Genomic DNA, 11661 nt, shown 5'->3' with positions numbered 1-11661 from the left:
TTCCCACCAAGCCAGAGAGAAAAGGCCTTTTCAACCAGCAATTTCTTAAGATTGCTGCCAAGTCGAGCCCTGGCAAGCTTCAACTGCCACATCAACAATTAAATCTCTCTACAGAGATTTGAGCTGAAAGACCTCTGAACATGAGCCACCAGATGTTCCAAGTTCACCCTCAATACATCTGGCTCTGTCCCATCGTTTTCCCAGTCATCTAATCCAATAAATTACAGTGGTAGAAAGCTTTATTTAACCATTTAACCAGCAGCCACACATCAAAAAGCTAGATACCAACAGGTTAAAGGTGGTAACTTCCCCAGGACCCCAAACTATCCAGCCCTCATTCCCAGGGTGACAAATACAGACGCTTTGTCACGGCCGTAGATACCGCCGCCCTATAGGGCTTTCCATTAACTACAATGTAAACCCGTCCGCGGCAACAGTGAACCGACCGAAACGTGACGCGGAGGGGTCTGACAAAGCGTCAGTGTGTGACGAGTTGGGATGAGAACGTGTTGCACTATCAGGGACCTGAAAAAATCCCAAGATTGACAGTGTGGCAAAGACTGTGGTAATTTGAGCAAATTTATTTGGAAATTTGCACCGTGTTCTGCCTCTTTATTGAGTGTTCAATTGTATTTTTGATTCATTTATTGTTCCAGGCTTATATTTTCTATAGATGTGACTTTTGTAACTTTACATGTATATGGTATATCATGGCAAGCTGTGCAAGCCTCCTCCAGCTTTCCAAATAAACATGATTTTTGCATGAATTATTTCAAACTTTTGTCTCTTAAGTCTGAAAGTATACACAGAGAGTAACGCACTGGAATATTTGGCTTAGGGATTGACTTCCATGACAACTTGGCCAGCTTTGTTTCTCAGCTAATATTACCACGGTGTCCCCAGGTGAACCCGTCCTTAGGATCCCAGCCAGAGGCCGTGTATTCTCTATCTGGGACAATCCAGCTCCTTCACCACCAGAGAGCAGTGGTGGAATAAATACAGTATACAGATACTCAAATCCCAATACCATAATGTAGTAAATATACTCAATTTATTAAAAAAAGTAAAAGCTCAGGTGTATTATCAGCAAAGTTTACTTAAAGCTTCAAAAGTACTTAGAACTTAAAATGCATAAAAATGCCCCCTGTATGTATTATATTATTATATGTTATATTTTTGTATTATTAATGCTGTGTATTAATAAAATGTAAGTAGCATTTCCCTGTTGTGGTGGGTCAAGGTGGAGTACATTATACTGCTGGGTATTAAGCTATAACAATGTGTTATATAGCCTATTATGCAAAGTAATCAGCTGTAAAATAAATGTCGTGGAGTAAAAACTACAATATATCCCTTTTGAAATTTGCAGTAGAAGTATGAGGTATGGAAATACTCAAGTAAAGTACTTCAAAACTGTACTTTTACTTCCCACCCCTGCAAGAGAGGTACTAATCCAAGTACTGACAACTGTAGTTTTAAGAAATCAGATTGTAAATAAATAAATAAAAAACTATAACTAAACTACAGTAAAGTACTGTATAATGTAATTATTGCTGGTGAAAGTAACAAAGTACTAGAGTACTGTACTTTATAACAGCTTTTAGACTTCTCTATTTTACTAATTACCTATTTTCCACTTAAATATTCCACAGTAAATATTATTATTCCATTTTTTTAATAGCTATACTTTACAGATTGAGATTTTAAAAAATATATATGATTTTCTATATTATGCATTGCATAATGCAAACTACTCAACATCATATAGCAGCTCCAAAAATGCTGGTTAAATGGTAAAAGTATATAAAAAAAAAATACAAATACAAATAATAATAATAATAATAATAATAACAATAATAATAATAATAACATTAAGAATTATTATCATTATTATAATTAACAGTAGTATTTTTATTATTTTTATTTATTATTATTATTAGCAGTGTTATTATTATTATTATTAATAACATTAAGAATCATTATTATTGTTATTATTAGAAGTAGTATTTTTATTATTTTTATTATTATTATTATTATTAATAATAATAATAATAATAATAGTAATAATAACATTAAGAATCATTATTATTGTTATTATTTTTAGCAGTAGTATTTGTATTAGTTTTATTATTGAATAATATTTATATAGCCTATTAAAATTCTGCACAATGATTACTTTAACTTTTGATAATAAAAGTTCATTTTTCTGATCAAAAGTATTGTTTTTGATTGACAAGCTTACAGTATACGAGTAAATAGTTATTATTGCTGCTCATACTAAATGAAACTTGTAAAAATACTACTAATACTTTTATTGTTGATTACTGGCACACTGACACATTTCTGGGAATTTAAGTATTTTTATGTGGGAGTGAAACAAAGAAACAAAGAAAGACAGAAAGATGAAAGGAGGAAGGAAGGAAGCTGGGTGATCAGAAGGGGTGTTTGTATTTGCTTGGGCCAGCCCACAGGAGTCATTTCAGGGGAAGAGGTTACTGTATACTGTAGATGAGCCAAGTTCAGTCGTGTTCACACACAGCTGCACCATGTGACTGTCTGTAACTTCATCAGACCTCACAGCAACACCAGCAGCAGCAGCAGCAGCACACTCGACACTCATCCTGGACCAGCATTGGATCTTTTTACATTGTATGGCACTATTTTATCCGTGTGAAGTTCAGAGATGTGGTGGTTCACTCAAGGACTGTGCTTTCTGCCAGTGTTCCTGGTCATCTGGTCCTCCAGCACCTTCATTATTTCCTACCTTATTGCTCTCTTCAGAAACGATGTCGACATAATCTTCCCATACATAAGGTAAGTTGTATTCATATGTTTTTTTTATTTTTTAGAAAAGTTATTCTTTGATCTTTAACAATTCCAAATGAGGTGAAAAATAATAATGCATGTCGATGTTTTGTTGTCAGTGATTTTGAGAGGCAGAAAAGTTTAGTTTCGTTTTCCTGCAGTGGTAACTTGGCTGATATCCAAACTCCAGCTGCTGCGCGTCCACACATCTGTTGTTTGGTGCAGCTCTTCTTTTCACTTCTCTCTTTAAAGTTTTATTTTAAGAAGAGACGACTAAAGTTTGAAATGCCACAAAAATAAAACCTACATCTATAGAACAGGAAGTTGTTCTTTACTTACACATGAGTCTGTATTATGAGGACTACTGTAAACTCTCTTTTTCCCCTCCCCAGTGACACAGGTGCAAACCCCCCAGAGAGCTGCGTATTTGGCCTGATGACATTCATTTCTGCATGTGCAGGTATTTTCACTTCCATCTGTATCAACATCTGCAATGTCACTGTGACTCTTGTTTGGCAACTTTGGGCTTTCCCAAGGGAGAAACCAAACCTTCATATGATGATCACATTGTCACATTTCCTCTTTTTTAAGAAAATGAAAGCAGAATTTATTTGTTAGGATGCAAGATAAATTCTATGATGCCCATGTCTGTAATGCATTATAAAGATACTTCTTCTTTTTTTTTTTAGCAAGGTATCTAGTGTATTAAAATTCCCATAGTTGTTATACATTATCTTTTTATAATGCATTATAATCACTGTCATAATGTAATTTTAAGTCACTATAAGTGGTCATTGTTTGCTTTAAGTAAAGTACAATTTAATTCTACGTGTGTTGTTCTTGCATAGATTTAATTATATTTATTTCACTTCACTTAAAGCAAACAATGACCATTTATAGTGACTTATAATGACATTATAATGTATTCTAACTAGGACTGGGAAATATGACGATATATGTCGTCAAAACGATATAAAAATCTATCGTATATACTTTTCTATATTGTTTCTATCACGATGTGGCTAGGCCTATATTTATTTATTTATTCTCTATACTTTTAGTTAAAACTGTTATGTTCATTTTAATTGATTAAGTTCATTTTAAGGAGTATGCAAAAATAGGCTTTACTATTTACTGTGGTTATTCCATGTGGACTATTTATTTATTGAATTGACAGAAAACATACTATATTGTCATATATATCGTTGTCGAGATAATAAATGATAATATGATAATATTTATTACACGGCTTTGTTGAATACTTGATTCTGATTGGTCAATTACGGCATTCTAAGGTTCGTAGTTTCTTTATAACAGACCGTTGCTATGGACGCAGTCCTGATGTCGGACTCTGGCGGATCATTTTTGTGTCAAATTATTGATTTCTTAAGTATGTAGCCGTGTAATAAGCGGAATAATGTACATTGAGCCGGTCATTGTTGCGAAATAAACCGATTCAGGGTGATGCAAGACTCACCCGTCCTCCCTGCATCGCCCAGTCATGGTTAATTTCGCAACAATGACCGGCTCGCTGTACATTATCCCTTATTTATTAGTGCTTATAATAATAATCATACAGCGCTATAAGCAGATTATAACGCATTATAAGTATGTTTGTAATGCATAATAGACATGGGCGTCATAGAAAGTGTTACCAAATAAATCATCATTAATGTACTTTGTCACCTTCACACAGGAATAGCCACCATCTATGCCAGGTACAAGTATGTGGAGAAGCTGAGTGAGGACACGAGGGTGGTGAACCCACGTCTCAATAAAGCTGCTCTTGTGATTGGGTTGTTGTCCATTTTGGGCATGTGCATTGTTGCCACGTTCCAGGTACGTCTTCACACACATGTAGCGCACATTTAAATCACATGAAAATAATTTAATGCTTCTTCTTCTTCTAATGTTTCTTCTTTTTGATTGCAGGAATTAGCAGTGAGAGTAGTTCATGATATGGGAGCTCTGCTGTTCTTTGTCCCTGGCATCTTATACACAATCCTCCAGACCGTTATATCGTATTGTGCCTTTCCATTCGGGTCCTCCGTGGGTGTGTGTCGAGCACGTTTGTGCGTCGCCATCATTGCCTCTTTGGCATTCTTTCCCAGTATCCTTTCACAGAAGTCTAATCTGTTAAAACACAGTTTCCTCATGAACTTCCTACCATGTTAACCAGCATGACTTGATTTTTTTAACCACTTCACTTTTATGGTTGCAACATTACTCTCTTGTTGTTAGAGTCATGAAGAGTAAAGGCACACAATTACAAGTGACAACTAATGTTAAATGCCATTTTCCTTAATGGATAATTCAGCTTTCATCTGTGCGTTCTTTGTGAAACAAACCATACTGCACAGACACTCCTGGGACCAGGTAGGCTGTCACTATGTTATCTGCATCAGTTTAAAGCTGAAATCATTTGTCAATGGACAGATACATAATCAGCAATTGTTTGGCTATAATTAATTAATCATTTGTCATTTTTCATGCAAATATGTTGTTGTTTTATTTTCATTTTTCATATACATACATACATATGTTTATTTTTTTACATTTTTAATACCTGAACTTAAAATTATTCCCTAAATGAAATTCTTCCTATTTTTGTACTGTAATTTTCACTCTGAAAACCCCAATAAAAAACAAAATAACATTATTACAAAAATAAAATGGACAAAAAAAGTAAGAAGCCACCGCAATGTTCCTACATTTATAGACCAAACTATTAATCGATTAATCTCTAAAATCAGATTAATCGATAATGAATATCATCATTTGACATTAACACTCACATGTTGAATGTGTCCCTCTTTCAGGATTATCCCTTCCATTTAACCAGCGCTGTATGCGAGTGGATTGTTGCCTTCAGCTTCATCTGCTTCTTCCTCACATACATCGACGATTTCAAGGTGAGTATCACACCATCAAACGGAAACTCTGTCTTTAACTTACTGCTGGAAGAGGTTCTTATTTCTCTCCATTTCTTTTGTCCTACAGCTGTTTACCTTACGAATGAGAACAGAATATGAGGAGTAGTCTTGATGAGTCTGCAACTGCCAGCCAAACTTAGTATGGATATCAGTATTTTAATGTTTAAACGTGCTGCATATGTTTTTGTAACGCTTTTACGCACATTTTGTACATTTGCATTTTACACTGCAAGGCTTTTATAAGTGTTTTGTATCACCTGACCGAATTCATTGGTAGATTACAGAAGGTGCATTGTTATTTATACATTTTAAATAGAAGGAAAAAACTGATCATAGCCTGTATCTTTATACCTTTTTATACGGTCTCAAATCATTTTTACAAGTGTACTTATTGCTGTGTTCAAACACCACTTTGCACTTTGCTCTTGACTGTTGCCCACTTGTTGCCGAACCAGCGTGACACATCCTGTCAGGCCAGTAATAAGAGAAGTTCATCACACAGTGAACACATGATAGCTTCACATTTTGTGGTTAAATGAGAATACCGCTCGGACTAACAACACGTTCATCTGTGAGCACATGCTGGCTGATGTTTTGTGAGACTACACTGATGTACTGTATGGAAGTAACCAGGTTTTCTTTGGACCGTTAGACTGTTGTGACAACAAATTATGTAGAAAAAACTCTTTCTATGGATGCTCAATTCAGAGATATAGTAGGTTTAAATGATATATAAATACTGTGAGGGTATTGAAACGGTCAATCCACAGGGAAATATACACAGCCTGCGTTCAGAAACTGTGCCTTTAAACGATCCGTCCGTATTTCCGTCCATTTGTGATGTCACAAATATGCAATATTACACAGTTTTAAACATAAACATTCTAAACCACTGCTTTACTTAATTTAAAGCATACTGTCAATACTGTTATGTTACCATTATGTTTTAATTTGTATATCAATGAGGGCACAAAAAAAGCCAAGCACACAAGGTTAGAGGCAGTGAAGCCCTCTCAGACAAATTTGTGACTTCGAGACTTGACACATGGGAAAGTAGATGAAATACTGTCAGGCTGCTTGATAGGTTTTTAATTACCTTCGTCATATTCCTCTCACATGCTGAGAAAGCATGTGACATCTGATATGCTGAGAGAACTGTTTGTGTCATACTGTTGGCTGAAGCTAGTAACCAAATTAAAAACCACTATCACATTTGAGAATCAGCTGATGTGTTTCCTGTACTTTTGGAGCTTCCCTTTATAGACCTTGTGTATTACTGGCAATAAGGAGGTGGGACTAACATACTGTAATTCCAAAAATAAAATCCTGTGCTGTAACGGTGGTCACATGAACACAGATCACGTCCACTACAGATACTGTATTTACAATGGAGATTATTCTTTTTTTTTTATTCAATGACTTTGTATTGGTAGTTTTGCTTATGACCTAATGTACTGCACAGATGATGGTGCGCTGCTGAGCTGAAAAAAATAAAGATACACTTTTTTTTTAAGCAAACTGTTTGAGTTTATTCTTGCTTTTGTACACAAAGTGCTTTCCAGGCTTCTTCTCCACTCTCAATTATTTCACAGACATCATAGTATAATATCCATTCATAGAAATCTCATGAATATTTCTTTTGTGCGAAAGCGTTCTTGACTTTTTTTTTTACATTTTCGGGCATGTAGTCACAAGTCCTGATCAATGTGATGATAAGTTGATACAACTGACAATTAACACACAAAAACCTGCAGTTTACATTGTTCTGACAAGTGGTGTTTATCACCGATTTACCTCTTAGTGCAAGTTTATTCACTCTTCATTCCAGCTGAGGTTAGTGTGCATAATACACTGATATCCTAATATCAGTGTATTAACATTTAAACTCTACAAACGCAATTAAAGATTAAGAGAAATGTTAATGGAAATTATAATATGATTAGGTACTTGCATTGCCAATATTAGCTATGCAAGTACCTAAAGCAGAGCCAGACAATATATTACTATTCATCATTTATTGGTGACATAAGGGAGTTTTTTCTGACACATGCAGCAGCTTTGGAAAGTATTCACATCAATTTTTGATTTATAATAAATTTGCAAAAAACTTCTGTGTTTTTGCTTCAAGATTATTGTTTGGAAATTAATGGCAACAATTTTTTTTTTAATCCATTTAAAATATATGATACAAATAAAGTGTGCCTAAAGCAAAGAGGTCTGAATACTTTCCGAAGTCACTGGAATTTAGTCTAAAATTAACAATACAAAGCAGTTTTTGTTCCTCCAACATTGCCACCTGTAACTATCACCGCGAAAAAAAGATAAGATCCACTTTCTCTGTAGTGGTTAACAAGGTAAAACAAGGATGATGCTCCTCAACTGCAACTTGTTTATTATATTATATCATAAGACACCAATTTAGAACTCCCGTTTGGATATTATTCATATGTCAACGCAGTTTTTTGCTGCTCCGAAATAAACAAAGTGGTATTAAGCTTACTGTTAAAATACAACAAGTCAAACTGTTCCTGTAATCGTTTTTGCGAAATCCTCCAGCATGACGGCTGATTTTTAGGAAGGAAAACCAAATGCTCACCGACATGTGATTATCCTTCCCAGTTAACTGGTATTATGACAGTATATCAACACTGAAAAATGATTGTGATATTTTCCTCTCCGGCCTCAACACACAGAATTATAATGTATGTATTAAACATTCAAAGTATCCAACATACATTTTTAATAACTTTCAACTGATGAGTGTTCCTCTTAAAAGGCATTAGACTGTGATTGTAGTGTGACAACCAAAAAGAAAAACTTTTACAGTATATAATCACTTTTTGTACAAAAATGACTTGCTACTGCCACGTTCCGATGACTAACATAATCCATGTAAATGTATCAAAAATGAGGTCAGTGACTGACCGTAAGCGAAACAATTTCAGCGCTTTTACACTGAAATTACAATCCCTGTGGTGGGAGTTTCCTGTTTCAGGCACTTACATTTGCACCTTTCTCACTGGTACTCCTTTACAGGCACCCTGCGACCTACTTCTCTTTCTCAGAGTAGCGATATGGGTGGCCTTTACAGGAAGCTTTGCGGGTCACGGGGACAGACGTCAGTCGCTGAAAGATGACTCGCTGTCAGAGCTGTTGGCGGCGACGTCTTGATCCTCGGCGCTCCTCCTTCCTCCGTCAGGCAGGGGGGCATCAGGTGTGCTGTCATCAGCAGCGAAGGAAACGTTATTGGTCAGTGTCATAAAAAGATAATAGAAGATCATCACGAGGTAACAGTAAAACACTCACTCAAGCAAGTTAGGATCCAAACCCTCCAGGACCATTTTATTCTTTATAGCCATAACTGGAACTCCCTGCGACAGACAAAACATGCTTTGAGATACAGAATATTATGTTTTTTTAATCCCTATAGTCCATAAGCAGATGTTAGTGATGACTTACAACTTGAACCATTTTCAGGTATCGGGCGTAACTTGGGTCCTTGGCCACTGTCATGACATTCTCTGCTTCTGCTTTTGGTGTCGTTGCAGGTTCTGGTGCAGTCTGAGCGGGCTGCAACATGAAATATTCAAATTACTGACACCGTGTGAAGTAGCAAGTGGTTTAGACGGCACAGGATATCAAATGTGGTACCTTATTTTGCATTTTTAGTAGGTGAGTAGGTACTCTTTGTAGGTTGTAGACTTGCAGAGTTTGTGGTTTCAGTTTATACTTTTTTTGTAATCGTAGGAGGAATAGTGTGACATTTTGGGAAATTTGCTTACTTGCAGAGAATTTGATGAGAACATCAATACAACTTGTGTCTGTACGCTAAATATGAAACTACAGCCTGGAGCTGGTTAACTTAGCTTAGCTTATCATAAAGAATGGAAACAGAGGGAAACAGCTAGCCTGGCTCACTCCAAAACTCAAAAAAGGGAGTTATGTGGTGGAACTACATCTCTCTGGGCACAGTAACTTCATTGAGACTCGGTTGCCAAATTGAGTACTAATTCAAAACAAACCAGAAATGTGTTAATTAGTGAGCTTATGAGATGCTGGTAGGTGGATTTTGTTACTGTTGGACGGAGCTAAACTGGCAATTTCCCCATGTTTCCATGTCTTTATGCTAACCATTTCCTACCTTAAGCTTTATAATTAACGCACAGACATTGGAGGGTGGTATCAATCTTCTCATCCAACTCTTGGCAAGAAAGCGTATAAGCATATTTCTTAAAATCTCAAACTATCCTTTAAATAAACATGTTTGGCAGAGCTTTTTTAATAGGAACTGGTCGGTGCATCTACATAAAATGCATATACAAGGCTGTAAAGAAAAACTGTTCTGCGGTACAGTGTGGCTGAAAAATACTTGTTTGTGTGCATGTCAGTGTATTCACCACTGGTGGAGGCAGGGTCCCTGCTGGTGGACCATCCGTTTGACTCTGACTGGCGGTAGTGGGTCCATTGGCCTGAGCAGGTTGCCGCTGACTGATTCCATCTATTGTGACGTCCTCTAGCCCGGGAATGGAGGACAGCTGCTCAGAATATTACAAAACGTGATATATGATCAGTGCACGGGCATGACGTGTATACAGAGTGTCATAAACTGCAGACTCAAGAACTCACCTTTGCTTCCAAAATGCACAGGGTTGTTTCAATCTGCTGTATGCGAAGAGATATGTTTGCAAGTTTCTGTGGGGAAGAAGTTTGACAGGGATCTGTTACTGGGGTTGTTTGTGTGAACTGATCGGGACAACAGAAGCAAGATAAAAGATCAAAGAGTATAAAGAGTGAGTATAAATAGATGTACTTTACAAACCTCTTCACAAACTGTGGAAAAACGGTTCAGGAACCGGACCGTGTGCACAACAAACTGATTGAGATAGGCAACGACTCTCCTCTGTTGAATAGCAGGAACCTGAAGGAAACACAGATGGAGCTATTTTAAGAAGGAGCAATGGGTGTGATGTAGTGAGGAAATTGAGTAATTCACATACAGCAAGGGGGGTGGGGGTCCTTTGTATAAGCCTGTGGCTTCTTGACCTCTCCTGACACACATCTTGTTTCTTTTCATTGACTGGATTTTGTGCAGTTTTATATATATATGCAGATGTGTATATATGTTTATATATTTATATGTAAAATTCAATAAAAATATTGTTTAAACAAAAAAAAAGAAAGACTGCTCCAAGTAACAGTTATATTGCTATGAATGCCAGTAAAACACATGTTAAAGGCAGTACTTTTACTATAGATATTACAGTGATGTTGCAGCATCTGTTTTGCAGCACTGCTTGTTATTGCTCATTTCCTAGTTACCTAGTTAGCCAACATTAACTAGATATAACATCACTAACCTTGGTCAGATCGACACCAGACCCAACTATAGGCAGCCCGTCCTCGTCCATGTCGGTTTCTTAAACTTCCTGCAGATTACAGAGCAAGTTTCAGTTTCTAATAGCGAGAATGTTCACTGCAAAGCGACAGAAAGTGTTAGTTAGCTACATGAAGAGCTCTGCTGCTGGGAAACGTCTCATGTGACTACGGACTGCGTGATTGCGTCGTGACGTCATGACGTTAGAATCTTTTATTTTGAAGTCCCACGTTCCTGTCTGTGGAAAATAACAACATCCGGTTATGTCTTGCCAGCTATGTTTGACAATTTCCTATTTTTATATGTATGAAATAACCGCATGGTAAAGCCTATTTTTTTATACTCCTTTGTAAATTAAGTACTTTACAAATGAAAAGAACTGAGTATTTTACATTATGACTTTATTCTCATAATATTACGACTTTTTTCTCGTAAAGTTATGACTTTATTTTCGTAATATTATGACTTTATTTTCGTAATATTACGACTTATTTTTCTTGTAATATTATGACTTTATTCTCGTAAACTTCTGACTTTATTCTCGTAATA

General features: G+C 36.2%; 2 protein-coding genes across 2 annotated transcripts; one reads left to right on the top strand and one right to left on the bottom strand.

Annotated features, from left to right (window-relative positions):
• Window positions 1-2521: 2521 nt before the first annotated feature.
• On the top strand, window positions 2522-6453 carry dram1 (DNA-damage regulated autophagy modulator 1). Its single transcript, XM_074625059.1, has 7 exons — window positions 2522-2814; window positions 3198-3265; window positions 4502-4644; window positions 4738-4915; window positions 5123-5181; window positions 5625-5717; window positions 5806-6453. The coding sequence occupies exons 1-7, from the start codon at window positions 2684-2686 to the stop codon at window positions 5842-5844; spliced, it is 711 nt and encodes a 236-aa protein (XP_074481160.1). The 5' UTR covers window positions 2522-2683; the 3' UTR covers window positions 5845-6453.
• A 787-nt stretch (window positions 6454-7240) lies between these two features.
• Window positions 7241-11283, bottom strand: washc3 (WASH complex subunit 3). The gene is made up of 7 exons (XM_074625060.1): window positions 11096-11283; window positions 10558-10656; window positions 10365-10430; window positions 10136-10273; window positions 9198-9308; window positions 9045-9109; window positions 7241-8957 (listed from the first exon to the last, which is right to left on the bottom strand). The coding sequence occupies exons 1-7, from the start codon at window positions 11144-11146 to the stop codon at window positions 8858-8860; spliced, it is 630 nt and encodes a 209-aa protein (XP_074481161.1). The 5' UTR covers window positions 11147-11283; the 3' UTR covers window positions 7241-8857.
• Between the last annotated feature and the right edge of the window lie 378 nt (window positions 11284-11661).

This window comes from Sebastes fasciatus, chromosome 23 (assembly GCF_043250625.1).
Source record: "Sebastes fasciatus isolate fSebFas1 chromosome 23, fSebFas1.pri, whole genome shotgun sequence".
NCBI lineage: Eukaryota > Metazoa > Chordata > Actinopteri > Perciformes > Sebastidae > Sebastes > Sebastes fasciatus.
This window is presented reverse-complemented; position numbering and strand designations above follow the sequence as displayed.

Excerpts from the sequence above, each read along its gene's own strand:
- dram1 (XM_074625059.1), top strand. The coding sequence starts at position 2,684 with ATGTGGTGGTTCACTCAAGGACTGTGCTTTCTGCCAGTGTTCCTGGTC. Across the intron at positions 4,916-5,122 it reads CTCTTTGGCATTCTTTCCCA|CTTTCATCTGTGCGTTCTTT; the intron begins GTATCCTTTCAC and ends TGGATAATTCAG. Across the intron at positions 5,182-5,624 it reads ACAGACACTCCTGGGACCAG|GATTATCCCTTCCATTTAAC; the intron begins GTAGGCTGTCAC and ends TCCCTCTTTCAG.
- washc3 (XM_074625060.1), bottom strand. The coding sequence starts at position 11,146 with ATGGACGAGGACGGGCTGCCTATAGTTGGGTCTGGTGTCGATCTGACC. Across the intron at positions 10,431-10,557 it reads TTTCCACAGTTTGTGAAGAG|AAACTTGCAAACATATCTCT; the intron begins GTTTGTAAAGTA and ends TCTTCCCCACAG. Across the intron at positions 9,309-10,135 it reads GGACCCTGCCTCCACCAGTG|CCCGCTCAGACTGCACCAGA; the intron begins GTGAATACACTG and ends TTCATGTTGCAG.